This window comes from Myotis brandtii, unplaced genomic scaffold (genome assembly GCF_000412655.1).
Source record: "Myotis brandtii unplaced genomic scaffold, ASM41265v1 scaffold702, whole genome shotgun sequence".
Lineage (NCBI taxonomy): Eukaryota > Metazoa > Chordata > Mammalia > Chiroptera > Vespertilionidae > Myotis > Myotis brandtii.
In genome coordinates this window covers 1,569,914-1,588,539 of record NW_005370755.1, presented here as the reverse complement: position 1 = coordinate 1,588,539, position 18,626 = coordinate 1,569,914, and the positions used below count along the sequence as shown (strand labels likewise).

Here is an 18,626-nt window from a genome sequence, read left to right as displayed (position 1 = left end):
GTCCCTTTTTTTTCCTTGTTGCTTTTCTTCCCCTCCCTCTTTCAGGGGAAAAGCTCATGCGATTCAGCTACCCAGACATTCACTTTGATATGAACTTAACGTATGAGAAGGAGGCTGAGCTGATGCAGTCTCATATGATGGACCAAGCCATCAACAATGCAATCACCTACCTTGGAGCCGAGGCCCTTCACCCGCTGATGCAGCACCCGCCAAGCACAATCGCTGAGGTGGCCCCAGTGATGAGCTCAGCTTATTCTCAGGTCTATCATCCAAACAGGATAGAAAGACCCATTAGCAGGGAAACCTCCGACAGTCACGAGAACAACATGGATGGCCCCATCTCTCTCATCAGACCAAAGAGTCGACCCCAGGAAAGAGAGGCCTCCCCCAGCAATAGCTGCCTGGATTCTACTGACTCAGAAAGCAGCCACGATGACCACCAGTCCTACCAAGGAAACCCTGCCTTAAATCCCAAGAGGAAACAAAGCCCAGCCTACATGAAGGAGGATGTCAAGGCTTTGGATACCACCAAGGCCCCCAAGGGCTCTCTGAAGGACATCTACAAAGTCTTCAATGGAGAAGGAGAACAGATTAGGGCCTTCAAGTGCGAGCACTGCCGCGTCCTTTTCCTAGACCATGTCATGTACACCATTCACATGGGTTGCCATGGCTACCGGGACCCACTGGAATGCAACATCTGTGGCTACAGGAGCCAGGACCGTTACGAGTTTTCATCACACATTGTTCGAGGGGAGCACACATTCCACTAGGCCTTTTCATTCCAAAGGGGACCCCTATGAAGTAACAAACTGCACATGAAGAAATACTGCACTTACAGTCCCACCTTCCCTAAGATGTTGACATACCTTTTTTTTTTTAATATTATTACTGTCATTAATTCTTATTTTGTGGACGCAGTGTCTTTGCTCTGCCTAATTACAATTAGGAAGAAACAGAAGGGACAGGGACAGGGGATCTTGATTACTTGGCTTGTTTTGTGGGATTTTAAGAGCAGTTCTTTTCTGCCATGCATAGATATAAGGCATATCGTGCTTTGGAAAAAAATCGATTGATTCCTATAGATTCACCTAAGAGATTCTGATTTGCCACTGATGTTCAGGATTGTGATTGAAGGCAGGAAAGTTTAGTTTTCTGGGTGGGACTTTCGCAGTTTAAAATGGTATAAGTAATTTAATGCTTCAAAGAAAAAATTGTTTTAAATTGTAAACTGTTTTGTTTTTCCTCTAGAGATCATGGAACAGAAACACATTGTTACTTTCAGTGATAACTCCTTGGATGGGTTGTTGTCGTGGGTTCTATGTTTACTTCCCCTATGGAATTTATAACACAGTATGTTACACTGTACCAGATAGCAAAACTTTTAAACTACAGCTAGTTAAGGACGCCTCCAGTACATCCGAGGTCCTAGGATCTTATTTTTCTAAACTTAAGCACTGTTTTTCCATAGTTTTGATGACTGGCATTTTATAGACACCCTGGCAGCCTTACTTTTAACACCTTTAATGAATAGTATTTTTATCTAGTTTTCAGAATAACATATGGTCTAAGAGTGGCTAAGAGGCAGTCTGTAGTTTCCAGAAGGGACCTCTACTTTCATAAATTTGTTTGGGGAGTTTTCTTTTAACGTTGTAATGTGATGGCCGCATAGTATACATATTTGTTGCTAAAAGTGTGCTTACGATTGTCACTTTATCAGCATTTAATCAGTGTTAACCAGTCAGCAGAAAAAATATAATTAGGCTAACAGTAGGGGGAAAAAACCAACTCAGAAATCCCTTTTCTGGTATATTTCTCTTTTCACTTGTGTTTTTCAAGCTGTGACCACCCAGTGTTCTGTCCATAGTCCATTCATCTTTTACTCTTCCAGCAGCAAACCTTATATACCTTACTATAGGCTGTGTCTTTCAGACTCTCCTTGGAGCAATTCCCGATTTGATCTGAATGTGTAACTTGAAACCCCAAAGGTTATGGAACTAGGGCTATTTATTCTAGCATTTTTTCAATAATAACATCTACCACTTTTGATGCAGGGAAAGGGAACTTCTGTGTCTCTTATACATTGGACTATAGATCAAACAAACAAACAAAAAGCTTATTTTTACAAACAAAAAGCTTTATTCTTAGAGTATAGGATGTGACAGCACCTCCAAGTGAAAGTGACTGTGTCCAGCACTTTTTCGGTCTCAAAATTTTTCAACTCTGTATAAGTCCTTGTCAGAAATGCATCTCAGCTCCTTAGTACAGAATTTCTCTTCCTTTAATCAATACAGGTCACCATAGTCCACGCGCAGACTTTAATGTCACGTGTGTGGGTGCTCTGTCTGTTCTTTGCAGTCCTACAGCGTTCGAGGGAAGCAACCTGGTGAGGTTGCTTCAGGTCATCTGGGGGGCACAGTTGGAGGCAGAACTCGCTGCTTGTGTTCAGAGAGGGCAAGCCTGCCGGTGACTGGATCCTCCGAGAACCATTTATGAAGACTGACATTCGGTTAGCAGTCACTGATAGCTGCTTTAAAGAAACACCATTAAATAGGATGCAGAAACGATGTTTCTTAATACAGAGTGGTGTGAGAATTAGCAAGACCAGAGAGCGATGGACAGATAAGCACCTCTGGTCTCGATGCAGCTCTTTGCTCATTTGCTGGTTTACCATCTGCTTATTTAAGCAACTTCTGAGCACCGACAGCCAGAGCCAAGCAAAATGGTCCCCACTCAGCTCTCTTTTACTAGCCCCTGCTGTAATTATTCTTGGAGAAATGTCCAAACTGTTTCCTTAAATCTAAGAGAGGCACCAAAACAGAGATGTGAAATGTTTTAAATAGAATGTCAACTGTCATTTTATTTTCTCTTGCATGCTTTGGTACATTGGTGCATTAATATACAGCTCATTCAAAACTAATGCATGTCTTTGAGACCCTCCCCCCTCCACCCTAACCAATCATAAGTAATTGAGATTTTGTTTTTGCCTTTCGGTGGTAGGTAAATCATTTAAATTAGTGATTTTGTGTTTCACCGCAATTTAAAGGAACATTTGGGTGGCAGTCAGTATGTTCATAACTTTGGCTGTGTGTGAATTCCTGCTGGCATTGTCTCAATTTTCTTCCTGCTTCCGATTAAAAAAAAAATTGTGTGAACAATGATGTACCTGCCCTGGGATGAAATTGAATTTAGGAGGATCTAAAGAGTTGTGTAGTGCCCCATGAAGACAGGACTCATGCACTCTCCTTTTGTGATTGTATCTTTTTAGGGATCTATTTTATCGAAGGGACTTGGTACTTATGCAAGTGCATTTGCTACAAGTGTGTGCTTGTACTTTCTTAGCCTCATGATCTGAGGAACAGAAAGAGGTAAAGATGGCTCAGGGTGTCGCTGGGACAAATGAGGACAAGGTCGATTCCAGTGTGTAGGTTAGGAAGAATTTCTGTGGACACGGTGCTTTCTGGGAAATCTGGATGGCTATATTTGCTTGCCTCTTCTTCACTAAAGGAAATAAGCAAGGTGGTAGCACCTAAAAATAAGTATGGGGGTCAGACACCAAATAAGTCAAGTTTTATAGAACAGTTTTATGCCCAGTTTATTCAGCTGGGATTTTACAATACAGAGTATTTAAGGGGCATAAAAATGGGTTAGTTTCTGTGTTTTCCATGTTGGCAAAAATTCAGAAATTCATCATACTGCATTGCCCTAATTTTGCCCAGAATTTTCTCTCCAACTCTTGCTGGAGAAATCTGCAGCCTCTCTCTATTGGTGGTCAATCACTTAAAAAGCCATTCTAACCTGGCTTTTTACAACAGTGGAAGTGACCAATCAGCAGATCAGAAGCGATTTCGAGTTGCTGAAACATTCCGTTGAGAATATTCTAGAAGGACAAAATGGGAGAATAAGAGAGCAGGATTTAGATTTGGCTACAACGTGGAGGGTATCTCCTACATACATACAAGCAATTATGTATACACACATACAGTCTTTTAAAGAAAATGTATAAAAAGAAGCAATTAGAGTGGTCAGCTGTGTTGCAAGAGCATATAGAGAGCTAACTACTGTTAATGCCTGAGCTTTCTTCTTACCAGATTGTATTAAGAAATATTAAAGAAGTTACTAGCGTGTCGCTAGGACTATTTGGCAACTATTGAAAGTTGCAACTATCTACTTCAGAAGAAATCAAAACAGTCAAAAAAAGTAGAGAATTTAAGCTGATTTTATATAATCTCCAAAGAGAAGGAAACAAATTACTTTAGGATAGGAAGATACAGAAGAAAAAAAAAACACCCCAACTGCTATGTAAATGACAGATGGACAAAAACAAAAGAATTTTAGTGATTTTGGTATTGTTTTGTGTGTGTTGTACACCTCACACAACCACCCTGAAGTCTTTATGATATTTTAATATTTCACAAATTTTATACCAGTGAAGGCATTTCAATGAAAATTGGTTTATTTATTTTCCACTGTTAATTCATTTTATCTCCAAAATCATTCATTAAAGTAGAAAAAGAAAAGGCTGCAAAAATACAAACAAAAATCTGTATGGCCTTAGTTTCAAGACAGAACTTAGATTATAAGGTACTGGCTGTGTTATTTTTCAACTTTAAATTGTTCATTTTTACAAAAAGGGATGTTACGTTGCATCTTTACTTACATTCGAAATATTATTGTAGCAAATACTATTTTATTAAGACTATTCTAAAACAGGAATTCCCCAAATGCACAGGAAAAAAAGAGTGGCGGAGAAATTATAGTTTGTATATAGGAAAGTTATCTTAGAAATGTTTTTAAACCTCCAGTTTCTGCAAAATAATTAAAATATACAGTAACTGGTCTCTTAAGATTCTTAATTTAATGTATTAAATACTTACAAAATTTTTTATATTGGTGCCTTTTTAAAATGCATTGAGAGAGTGTTGATTAGCTGTTGTACCTCTACAACACTTTTACTATGTATTTTTAAAAATCACTTAAAATTGAGCACTATATAATTTATCTTCACATTTTTAGGGCAACACTGTTAGAAGAATTTTCAATACAGAGACTTTCAGCTCATCTGTGCAAAGTCAAAGAAAATTTTGAAACCAGATTTTGTCTTTTTAGTTAAATAGTATTTCTGAATGCCATTACAAGGCTATGCTGGTGAAATATAAGGTAGATGGAAGTTTTAGCTGTGAATTGCATTATGGTATGTGTTTTGTTTTGTTTTGTTTTGTTTTGAAGGAAAAATAAGTTCTGATATCATACAAGGCATTATTAGTGGGATTTTTGCTCAATAAAACAGAGTATTGTTTGGAATTTCATCTAAGGACTAGCATTGTGGTAGTCTTAGAACCTCAGTCTTCTAATCTGTTAATGTTTAATGAAATAATGTAAAGAAGCAGGTAATTAATTCTCCTTGAACAAAACAAAACTGAACAGACAGATCACACTGCTATTCTCCAAAGCATAATCTCAAATGGTTTCCTACCATGGTTGTATATTACTTGCAAGGAATGCAAGGATATGACAGCTTTTAAAAAATAAAAATAGTAACAATAAGCTGCTTGTTATACAAAGCAAATGTCATATGACCAAGAAGCTGTGATATGCTAGTGTTTCTTTTCTCATGGTGTATTGCTAGGCCAAATAATGACACCTTAACTATTTTTACATTTTTTGCAGAAACCTAAAATTTTGAAATTTCCGTAAGGTTTTCATGTAACATTCTATTTCTGGCTTTTTAGTTTTTTCTTGCTGTACTGTAAGTCTGTGGATATTTTTCACATGCACTCTTAGAAATAAGTTCTTAATTCTGTTTATGGGGTTTCTCTCCCGTAACATTGCATTTGTATATTTTCTGTATAAATGTGTTGTGAAATAACCTTTATCCCATACAGAGAATAGTATGTGAATGACTAGTTTTCTACGATGTCCTTTTTATTGTGAATAAAATATAAAATGTAGGGGCCCTCTGCTAAACCACGGAAAGTATGGCATATAACTTCATATGGGTACAGACAAGCCAGTTTGCAGTCAATTGGGCCTTCAAATTACCTCAAGTGACACCCAGTAAGAAAAGCTTCTCTGATGGGTGGAGGTCACTGAATCCCCTTCTATGCACTTATCAGGATTCTACTTAATTTAATTTACTGGAAATGAATTTAAAACATTGAATACACTGTAATAAGGGAAGGACTCTGGGTTTTGTTTTTGTTGTTTTATTCTTTTGTGTTTATTTTTTTTAAGTAGTTCCATTTCTGAAACTGTGATTTTAAAAAAAATGACTGCCAAGCACCCTCAGATTTTGAACATAAATCATGTCCCCTTCCTGTGTAACAAATTCTCTTTGTTGTCTCTTCTTAAATTTTGTCTGATGTCCTCCACCCTTTTTCCTCTCTGTCCATATCGCTTCCATCATTGTCTTTGGGTGTCTCTGCCTCTCTTTTCTTTTCCCCCTACTAGTTTGAAGATTAGCTCAAATCCTATTTCTAATTCATGGGTCTCTTAAGTCTTAATTTTTTTGTGCGTGATTTCTGTTGGCTGTATAATCTGCTGACATATTTTTATACTCAAGTGTAGTTTTATATTTTAAAAAGTAGTTGGGATAAAAATGGTAAGATATATAATCTTTGTGTTACTTTCCCTTTCAAATATTGGATACCTAAAATATGACTTCAGAGATTACATAATCATCATATAGTATGTTTGCCTTCCTTTTTTGTTGAATTTTGTGTTCTAATTTGGTTTTTCTTCGAAAGTGTGTATTATGAGAGGTGAAACAATTTTTGCAAATATTTAGGAAGATGTTAAAAATTTAAAGCAAAAGTCTTAACTCTTTCCCAGTTGGGAGAAAATGCTTTAACAGTACTCTAATGTTATTCCAGGTTTAGAGGGGACACTCCAGGCTCCACATTTGCTCTTACTAGTCGGACCTTTTAGACCATGTGTTATTTGCAATTCTAGGATGATTGCTTCTGCTTTTAGTTTAAAAGATATTTTTCTTTTCTTTCTGTACAAGTGCAATACTTTCCTTAAAGTCTTAAAAACTATGGTTATTTTTTTGTTTGTTTTCTGAACTATTCTTTCTTTAGTTAATGAAAAAAGAAACCCTTGAAAACCATGGTATGTTAGTCAAAGGACACAAAAAGCAAAGAGAAAAACACTCCTCAGTCAAAAAAAAATCAGAGAATGTACAAACCATCGATCTAATCTCATGGCACGTAATTTAGGCTAAATTCCCATTGAAATTAGAACTCTTTTGCCTGAGAAGTGTGTCCTCAAGTTGACTGAACTTTCTTCTTAGGCCCTTGCTTGATGTTTTAAATTAAAAACCTAATATTTTTTATTTCGATTTTCTCCTTTTGAAAATGAACTTTAAAATGAAAGCAAAGCACTTCGCTCCATTTTAAACACTTGCCTATCACTTATTGGAGAAAATTTTTAAGAAATATTTGGAGCATTCCTGTTTTCATACAAATTTAAGTAAGAAGTATTTTTCGTATCATACATATTTATATGCCATTTGTTGGTTTTCTTTTTTTATACCTGTGTCCCTGTAGTGAAACTGCTGTAATGTAAATACATATTTTGTTAAAAGATGACATTTCTTTGGCATTTCTCTTAAAGGCAGTTACTGCATTTGTACAGTATATGTCTTGGCCATTTTAGATTTTTTTTTCTTTAACAATACCAAAGGTAATTAGACTACTTTAAAAACTAATTGCTTGACAGTTTCTAGGATATTTTGAGTTGTAGAGGCAAAAAAATACAAATAAAAATAGGTCAAACCAGTAAACCTCATTTTTTTTCAAACTAATAATTTGGGAAAATAAAGCTATTGTTTAAAAAAGAAATATATATAAATATATATGTAAAATTGAAATTCCAGACCTTGTATGTCAGGTTTGCTCAGTGTAATGTAGTTTTTTTAAGGCTCAATTACCATACCTCAGAAAATGAGGTTTACTATGGAAATACTGAGACAGGCTTTGCAGCTGTGTGACAAGGCACTCTGCTACACACCAATTTGGAGACCTCCAACATCACTGCAGATTAAATTATGGGACTTGTATTTTCTTTGTTTTTAATGCACACACATACATGTTCTGCACATGTATGTGGGTACCGTGTATATGTGTATGAGTGTTGTATATGCATGTGTGAGTGTGTGTCTGTATGTGTGTACCACTAAAAAGCTGCAGAAACTTTGTAATACTTTGTGAAAAGGATTATATTATAAAGGTTTGTACTGTCTGAGTGCACAGCTACTGGAATAAATTTAGGGAATCTCAGGAACAAGCATATAATTTGTCCAAGATTTATTTCTTCTCAGAAGTGTAAGTGCAGTTTTTAATTCTGTATATTATTTAATATTTTACCAATAAAATAAACTTCTGGCATAAAAGTTTGCTATAAAAACTTTCTGGTGAAAATTCTATTCACAAACATCTTGCATATGCAGAAGATTAAAATGTTCACTGGCATCTGGCTTGTTGGTGTTATCATGGCCATTGTGGTGTGTGTCATGTTGCCTGACTCAGAGATTTGGATACGTGGTCTCAGCAGCCCCCACCATTACGATGCAGCCCACCACAGCAGAGAACCAAGTGGTTCTGCCCATATGGGTGTTCAGTTGTTGGTTTCATGATTTGTTAAGGATGACATCTCTCACCTCTTCAGAAAGTTTATATCTTATTTTACCCTTAAACAAATCTAACAGGTCCATCCCTTACTTATAGAAGAAAAAAGTGAGACCTGAGGGAAGAGAGTTGTGACTTGCTCCAAAGTACACAGTGAATTACACAAGCAGTCCATGTAATGTTCACTATCCATATTAGAAACCAGCATTTCTTAGGTTCAGACCAAGATTAAAGTGTAAGTCACAGATTGTTGAATCACACTGGCAAAAAGGTGGTTGTCTATTCTGCTTCGTTATACTACAATTATGCGAGTCATGATATTCTCTTCAGATTTTACAAAGGAAGTTTGTTTTAACATGAGAAGTTTGTAAAAGGGCACTTAGGATTTGCAAACTCACTTCCTTTAGCTTCAGCTATTTGCTTATCCCACGCCAATTGTACGTAAGTCTACCATCACATTTGAGAGAGCTGTTAGAATTTTTCTTCATCAATAAGTATGCACAGAATTTCTTGGATCTTTATCACATTTTTCAATAATTTCACTTCTATAAGCCACACAGAATAAAAATACTACAAATTCAAGTGAAATTTTACTTCACTGACCATCTTTAATTCAAAATATTAACATGTGGGGGGAAACAGCAAACAAAGGAACTAACAAGAACAAAAAAAAGATGAGCTTAATAAATTACTCTCTAGTATTAAGTTTATGAGGGATCTTTTCAAGATCAGCAAGAAATATTTATCAAATTTTCTTGGTTTATAATATTGACAAGAGCAAAATAAAGTTGTTAAAAAAAAACATGCCATATGTTCTTGACTTTTCTATTGCAGTAGGGTCAGATAAATGGGATAATTGAAATCTTGATATGATAGACTTTTTATCAATGTGCTCAAGTCACAGGGCTGTCCTTGGTGTGTGAGACACCTGGTGAAGGCAATTCAATATTTTAGCAACTCTACCTCTTACTATAGGGGTTTCTAAGATAGACCTATTAAACGTCCAACAAAACCTCATGTTTTGTTAATATCCCTACTAATAGTTCCCAGTATGATTTTTTTAACTTCTCACTAAAGTACAAATTAGGATACAACTGATGAAACTTAATGTTGCTGCTTTTCTCCTATTGGATACAAAACTGAGGGTGTCAGGGACAGTTCTTCCATAAACAAGCCTAAGGGAGATAGGAGGAATTAACAAAGAAGATAGAGTGTCCATAATCCACACACACACAAAAATGGGCAAAAGTAGGGGGAGATCTTAGTAAAAATATGCCCAGTCTGAGAAAAGGAAACATTAGCTTTTTTCTTTTTGTCCTTACTATTGCTCTATCGTCCTAGAATATTCTTGGATCAGACCAGCTGCCTCTAACTTAAAATTTTGTCAGGCTCAGGACAGATCCCTCAAAATAGAAAAACAGCCCTGCCGGCATGGCTCAGTGGTTGAACATCGACCTCTGAACCAGGAGGTCATGGTTAGATTCCCAGTTGGAGCACGTGCCCAGGTTGCCGGCTCCAGCCCCATTGTGGGGGGCATGCAGGAGGCAGCCGATTCATTCTCTCATTATTGATGTTTCTATCTCTTGCTCCTTCTCCCTTCCTCTCTGAAACCAATAAAAATATTTTAAAAACAAACAGTAAAAACAGATTCTGCCCATATTGGTGTTCAGTTGTTCTAATCTAAAATCCCTTAAAAGAGCTGTAGGACTCTGATCATCTGCCCAAATGAAGCATATGCAAAGAAGCAAGATTTTTAAGTGCTTCGGGAAGAACGGAGGGTTAAAAAGGAAGTCAGGTAAGGGTGTGTGTGTTGGGCTCTCCTGGGTCCTAGATGAGCTTGTAACTAAAGAGTCCTTCAGTGTTACCTTTTACCTTAACTAATGGCGGCTGGGACCATAGTCAGCTGTGTGCACTGGGGGTGCTTCATGGAATGCCTTGATGGTGGAGTAGGAGAATGTAACTAAGAGGGAATGGGAATAAAGCTCATAGGATGTCAGTGCCCTGGGTTGGTAGATTTAAAAACTTAAAAGGCTATGGCCAAGATAGCTCTTGTAAAGGTGGAGAAGTTTCCAACTCTAACATCCCCCATTCAAAAATAGGGAAGAGGGCCTAGGGTGGTTGGCTACTTGAGCAGTAAAAGTGGGTCCATATCTTGGAAGTGAAATATCCCAGTCTCAGAATGAGTGGCCTTCTTTTCTTCCCTATTTTTCCTTCTCTTTTTTTTTCTCATATCATGTAACTCATCTCTTTCCATCTCCTTTCTCACCCCTTCCTCATCTGTGTCCACATCAACCTTTTTACTCCTCCCCCTCCTCTTTTCTACATACCTGTTGTACCACTGGCTATCTGTTCTTCTTCACCCTGTCACAATTCCGATGGACTAATTGGAAATCCAGTCTCTTTCAATACAAGTAATTTAATGCAACCAAAACATAAATGTGAGTTTCAACTCTGCCCTTTTTCACAGGTACTTTACAAGTCAGCACAATTGTTACTGGCTTTATCTAATTCACTCTCAAAATTCTCATGGGATGTGTAGCATATCTGATACTTTATTTTATTGATAAGGAAACAGGTTCAGGCTGGTTGTGATTTTGTTCAGGAACACCACAAGTAAGCGAAAAGGCTAGGACTAGAATCTAATTCCAAATATGCTTAGCCCAGTGTTTTATTGTCTAAAGGCGTGTATTCAGCATTTGATTGACACGCCACATTATTACAGGGGAACAGCAAATCTCTTGTCTGAATGTTTGTATCCCCCACACCCAAATTCACGTGTCGGAATCTGAATGCCTATGTGATGATCTTGGGTGGCGGGGCCTTCGGGGGTGCGTAGGTTGTGAGCATGGAGCCCTCATAAATGGGATTAACGCCTTTATAAAACAGACCCCACAGAGCTGCCTGGTTCCCTCCACCTTTGACAGGGAGAAGACAGCAGCTACTAGTATGAACCAGCAAGAGGACCTTCACCAGAACATGACCCTGATGGCCTCTTGAACTTGGACTTCCAGCCTCCAGAACTGTGAGAAATAAATTCCTGTTGTTTACAAGCTGCCTAGCCTGTGGTATTTTGTTATAGTAGCTGAACACACTGAGACAGCAAACATTATAAAGCAGTGGATAACAAAAAATAATGTTTCAGAGACATAACTTATAAGTAATGTTTTGCTTATTCTAATCTTTAAGCAGAATGATCCCAAATCAACAAACTAATTTACATAATCAGGAAGGATGAGAAATATAACATTAAGTAGCAGGGCAAAAATCACCTGGAATTAAAGTTTTTCTACAGAAATTTTAAGAAATAGATAAGTTATTCTAACAAGATCTTCTAAAGACTCCTTTTTTTATACTTGATTTAAATAAGTGTGGACTTCAGATTATTCAAAATATTTCCTTCAGAATTGATGGAATTCTTTACCCATTTCTAAAACACTTTATTTGTATTCCCATACTCATTTCTTTTCTTACTGCAGAATGTAATTTTCAGGGTTTATACTTTGTTTTCTGATTCCTTTCTATTTAAAATCCTTGAGCTGACTCATCATGAGTAATATGAAGTTATCAGTACTGGAAGCTCTGGACATGATATCCTAATGTTCACAATGATAAGTTGTCATTTTATTATATCTTCCAAATTCAGTGAGCGGCCTGGACAGTACACTTATTCTTCATAGGTGCTTAAACCAGGACTAACTTCCCTTTTTACTGTTATTTCTGTATCATAAGGGCATTTTCAAGTTTCACCCACAGTCCCAACTCTATCCATTGTGAAGTGATATGTTTATAATAAACTCTGACCTCATGTTGTCTACCCTTAGGACTGAGACATGTACAGCTATTTGGAATTTCTTGGCTTTGACCTGACAAGTCCCCCCAGTCTTCAGGGATGGTTGCTGTAGTTACGCCCGCCATCATATTCTCCTTGTCTTACTTCAACAATGTAAGTAACCTGGTATTTTGGCCTTCACACAGTCTATTCTTTGTAACCCTGCCCCACCTTCCTTCACTGTTTTATTTATTTATTATTTATTTATTTATTTATTTACATCAGATTGTAACATGCATAGATATTACTATCATTTGATAACACTCAAGGGACAAAAGAAAAACTGGGACAGCAAATGACTCATGTTTTTCCAAACTCTTAGCCAAATCACTTTGTAGTCATCCTAACAAAAGGTAGTTTGGCTATACTCTACTGCTGATGCATTTTCCAGGCTGCCAGAGTCTTCTGCTTTCTTCTTCAATGTTTTGACAAGTCTGATTATAGCTAAGAACCGTGGTCACTTGATCACATAATGAGCATGGAACAGCTCTGCTTCAGGCCTGGGGGAAGGGATGACATTACTTCATTCGCCAAGAAGAATTCTAGTAGCTTTCCTGGGTCTTTGAGATATGAAGTGGGTCATGGCCTAATTCTTTTGAAACAAAGATAACTGTATGGTATAATGTCTCTTAATAGAAACTCTAAAATGGACACACAATGTTATCTATTTAAATAATAGTATGCTTAAAAACATGTTCTGCCTTAATTATAAAAATGTGTTTGGCTTTTTAAAAAAATATTAATCATCATCTTGAGAGACTAGCTATCATACCCAATATGATATGTCTTAGCTTTAATAAAATGCTCATTTATGCTAATGTATTTTGAATTCTTCCTAGAGCATTTTCAACTGGTGAGAATTTTTAAACATGCAATACCTGACTATTTAGTCAGGGGCACTGACCTCTTTCTCTTAGATTGTCAAGTAAAAAGTGCCAACAACCAGCACAGCAATAGTCATCTGGTGTGAATGAAGAAAAATTATACCTCATTTTTTTATTACATTGGCAAAAAATATATTTTTGGTGTGCAGCAGCATTTTTGTAATTAGTTTATGAGTGCCATGAGATGAAAAAGGTTCAAAATCACTGTCTTAGAGTAATTTATCGTGGCTTACAATTTCTAACCTACAGAAAATTTACCATTAAAGAACTTGATATGGTGTGGTGACTTTGGGGCTATGTGAAAATTTACTAACATATCGTTCCATCAATGTGAACTATCTTAATGCTGTGGTTTCTTTTTTTAAGATGAAGTATGTTTTTTTAAAAAAATCTTTATTGTTAAAAGTATTACAGATGTCCCCCTTTTTCTCCCATTGACCCCTTCTAACATGCCCCTTACCCCCACACCAGGCCTTCACCTCCCTATTGTCTGTGTCCATGGCTTATGCATATATGCATACAAGTTCTTTGGTTGCAATATGCTTGGGATTAGTTATGTTATACTCTTGTATCAGACTCAGAAAACATGGCGCAATCAGACCAATTCAAAAATAAAGGCAGCAAAAGTGACCAACATAATGAGGGGTATGTGTTTTCCTTTCTGTGATATATGGCTCATTAATATCAGTAGGCTTTGCCAGCCATGTTTCCAATGTGTGTATAACCCAACTACAATTATGAGTCACCACATAGAAGTTTATGTATAAGTAGCTCTGGGCAATCTTAGTGCCCCATGGAAACTCAGCGCACTGAAGCCATCACATGTCAGCAATGGCGGTCAGTCAACCTGCTATTGGACAGTGAGTATGACCTGCACCAGCACAGGGTTAAAGTGCAACTAATAAAATGTCATCACTTACTACATTTTAAATCTGTAGTCTCTGGTTCCTGTTTATCTGCTATTTGTTCTTTAGTTCCCTGAATGTGGAGTTATAAATATCCCTTGTATTTTTCAGAAGCAAAAACTTTTTCTACTTTTCTTATTTTTTTTTAAATATGTTTTATTGATTTTTTTACAGAGAGGAAGGGAGAGGGATAGAGAGTTAGAAACGTCGATCAGCTGCCTCCTGCACACCCCCCACTGGGGATGTGCCCGCAACCAAGGTACATGCCTTTGACTGGAATCGAACCTGGGACCCTTGAGTCCGCAGGCCGACGCTCTATCCACTGAGCCAAACCGGTTAGGGCTACTTTCCTTATTTTTAAGTTAGACTTATTTTCACTATTTGAGACCATGTAAATTATAAATGCAATAGTCTGGGAAGAGAAGAGAGCTTTAGCTTCTGAATTTGTTTTATTCTATGAGATCTGAATTCATCCCATTTGTCCAGCTATTATGGCAGAACTCCATAATACAACTAATTTGGAGAACAAGGACAGCTACATCACTGGCTGTCTGAATGACAGTATGAATGAATGACTTATCCCACCCCATTTATCACAATGCACAAAGCAGGTCTGATTTATATGCAGTAACACCTAATTTATGACACAGCAAGTAAAATAAGCCGACATATAAGTCTGAGCCTGAAAAATATCGTTGATCATTTTATTGAATAATATTAAAGAGAGTTTTAGAAGATTTAGTTATGAAAGAACATACACAATTTAAAACCTAAATTTAAGCCTGATTCTGTCTAGCTAAGTGGAGTAAATTGTTATCATTTGAAGGTTGAACATGTATATTTGTGTTTTCTATTAGGGGCCCTGGAGAAATTACTTGGTAAATAATACTAGAAGAATAAAAAAACAAGTATGAAACAACATATTCACATTTTCATTCTAGGATTCTGGCCCAGTGAACATTAATTTATTCTGGGATTCTTGGCAATGCATCTTTGTATCCTTGGAGAAGTTTAAGCAAATGTCTACAGAATTAGCCTATAGGATGAGACTTTAAGAGGATAGAATGTACAGATTATTTAGTTTCCAAAATTAAAAATTGGTCCACTTTCCATACTATCTCTTTCTACATGATTGGTTCCTGTGCCAGTATTCACTGGTAAAATAATCTATAATTTAAGGGACAACAATGCCTAGTACATGCAGCCACTTTGCTAAGTACTATGGAATTCATTTGGTGGGATGCAGACTGGAGGTAGGAGCTGCTTCAGTAAATACAGGAAAAAGAAAAGGGTGAATCGTTCTATGGTAGTGGGTCTGGAAATGGAGAGAAGTGGTTAGATTCCAAAGGTATTTAAAAGGTAGAATATGCTGGACTGTTGATTGATTGTAGATAGGTAGTAAGGGAGAGGGATATATAAGGGTAATATCCTAGTTTCTGAGTTGGAAAAGTAGATGTATGATGCTGCCATTTACTGACCTCAGGGGGCGAAATAGATTTGAGGGGTACAGAGATGAGGAATATATTGAACATGTTGAGTGTGAAATACCAGTATGGCATTCAAGTGGAGATGTCTGATAGGAAATTGGAGACACTGGGTTAATATCAGGAGAGGGATATAAACTTACATTTCATTTTAAAAATATATATATACGCACACTCATATACAGTGGGTAAAGTGTAAAGTATAAAAAGAATCCTATCAAGGAAAGCACAAAACAGTAGAAGAAATAAAACTATATAAAAGTATAAAAGTGCCTATAAAGAAAAGCCATCACCAAGGGTCAAAACAAAGGTACAGATAACCTGGGGGATCACATTGGGAGAAGGTTTAGGGACCAAGAATGACCTCATAGTAAAGGTGGTATTTGCAAGAGTTTTTGGAAATTTTATTGGGAAGTTTTTAAAAGGCAACTATAAAGTTAGGTTGAAATTGTGTGACAGGGATTTCAAGGGAAATGAACTTCAATTTTCAGTTCCTCTGAATTTGAATGTGTCTAAGAAAGAGAAACAGAGAGCAGACCAGAGAGCACTGCTTGGCCAGAGGGTGAGGCCCCATGTACTGCCGCTGAGCTGGGGGATGGTGGTTTAGTCTTCTGTCTCTTCTCTCATGGGCATTTGAAGAGCTTCTTGATACTCTTTGTGATCTATAAGGCAGGCTAATATTTAAAATTATTCTTTAAAAATTTGTGGCATACATATGTAAAAGTAGGTGTCTGTTTACACTCATTTGAATATGCCATGTAGTATCATCTTATTTTGAGCTAGAGGATATTGGAGAGCACCTTTACAGAAACTGAGGCCTGCACTACAATCTTCTTGTGAATTTATTTATATGAGCCTTTTTTCTTCACAACTAGTTAATCACATGACAGGACTGGGGCCTCATCATAGTTGGATGAAGCTCAAGGTCACACAAAGAGGCAGGATGTACAGTCATAGTCCGCCCTATATCTCGACACAGCTTTTAGACAATCTCTTCTACTTACATAGGCTTCCCTGGGACCACATTTTAACCACAAGTTATTACTGGTCTTCTGGTAACCTGCATGCCTTGTCATAAAATAAACCAAGTTTTCCCATTTATTATTATGCAGATTTCAGTTAGCCACAATTTATTGGGTATATAAATATATATGATGACCAAGTAAATCTTAAATGTTATTTTCATAGGCTATATAAGGAGGGCATTTGATAAATATGATATCAGAAGAATTTCAAATTATAGTTTATTGATCAATCATTTAAAATCTATAGTCCTAAGATATAATCTTCTATATATCTTATAATATAAGGTTTCAAAAATATTTTAAAGGTATATATATTGTAAATAATAATAAAAGTTCATTGTGAGTGACATTTCACCTGAGATAGAAAGGGTAGGACAGGACTTTTAAGTAAAATTAAACCCATTTATGAGTTTGTGATTATCATTAAAGCAATAGAAATGTCATATATGCCACAAATGCAAGCTACAAATGTAATTAATTAATAGCCACATTAAACAAGTGAAATTAATTTGAATGTATTTTATTTAATCCAGTATATCTAAACTATTATTATTTCAACATGTAAGCATATAATATTTTATGAAACATTTCACCTTCTTCATTTTTCATAAAGTCTTTGAAATCCAGTTTGTATTTTATATTTATAGTGCACCTCAGTTTTTATAGTTACATTTCAAGGGCTCAGTAGCAGATTTATGATCCATCAACTATATAATAATGACCACCGCTACCCTTTTATATTCATAAACAGCATATAACAGTCACTGAGGTGATTTCCATGTTTTCCTTATGTCATCTTCAAAACAGTCACATGATACAGTTGCCATTGTCAACCCCATTTACTAAAAACGGGTCACAAGAGACTTAAAAAGATATAGCCACTTGCTTAAATCTACAAAGTTAACAAGTGACAGACCAGTATTCAAACATGAAGATTTTTTAAAGTATATTGAAATAATAGTTATATTTAGTGTTGTCAGATGATTTTGTATTTTTATTTGTAAGTGAAGATAGCCAATTTTGTTTTAGGAGGAGAAAATTTGTGGTAAAATGATTTAAGTGAATCGGGAGTTGGTAAAGTGAGAGACCACTCACCTATCTTGCTTGTAGGTTAAGGGAATTTTGACTAGTCAAGAGCAATAAAAGAGATGATGCTATGAAGATGATATTAAATACAGTGACCACAGGGACATATATCTTTGCCAGACAAAACTAAAAATGAGTATAAGCAGGAAGGATAATAGTATATCCTGGGTGTGTGTTCATCAGATGGAACACAATTAATTTGTGGTGAAACCTAAAAAGTTGAACCTCTACATTATTAAGCATGCAGAAAGAAAATCAGTTATAGAAATGTTAAAAAAAATTGGGAAATTGATTTTTAAGTCTGAATTTTCTAAAGTATGAAGTTATTAGTTTGGGATCAAACACATTTGCATGAGATACAGTTTACGTAGAACTAATATGTGCAATAAATAAGTCTTATTTGGACAAAATCAAAGATGATTGTAAGGGTCTGTGGTATGGAGTTGGATGTCAAGGAAAATCATTCATAAAAAGATGTTCTGTTCTTCTCTTGACTCTACGGAGGTTCTCCACTGCTCACTACAATATTTCAATGGCTCTTTCTTCCCTCTGCCCACCCTCACAATTTACCTAGTTTTTATTTGTGTCAGGTCCTTCAATATCACTGGCCATTCAGCCTGCAGATTAAATCCCTTTTTGCAAACACTGTGCTAATTTTTTCCCTACCATTTGGGATACCACTTGAAACCAATCTACTTGAGGAAGCCTTCCCAAACCACATATGGGAAATACTGTATCCTCCACTGAGAGGAATGATGGCGTGGTAATTTATACAAATGTTCTCATTCT

At 36.4% G+C, this 18,626-nt stretch overlaps 1 protein-coding gene across 6 annotated transcripts in view; it reads left to right on the top strand.

Moving 5' to 3' along the window:
- The window catches only part of IKZF2 (IKAROS family zinc finger 2 (Helios)), a 146,664-nt gene extending 138,261 nt beyond the window's left edge, over positions 1–8,403 (top strand). For all 6 annotated transcript variants that reach the window (XM_014529983.1, XM_014529985.1, XM_005882285.2 and 3 more), the window contains one exon: positions 46–8,403. In XM_014529983.1, the coding sequence (XP_014385469.1) occupies positions 46–770 (725 nt within the window). In that variant the 3' untranslated portion in view covers positions 771–8,403. The remainder of the gene's footprint in view (positions 1–45) is intronic.
- The last annotated feature ends 10,223 nt before the right edge of the window (positions 8,404–18,626 follow it).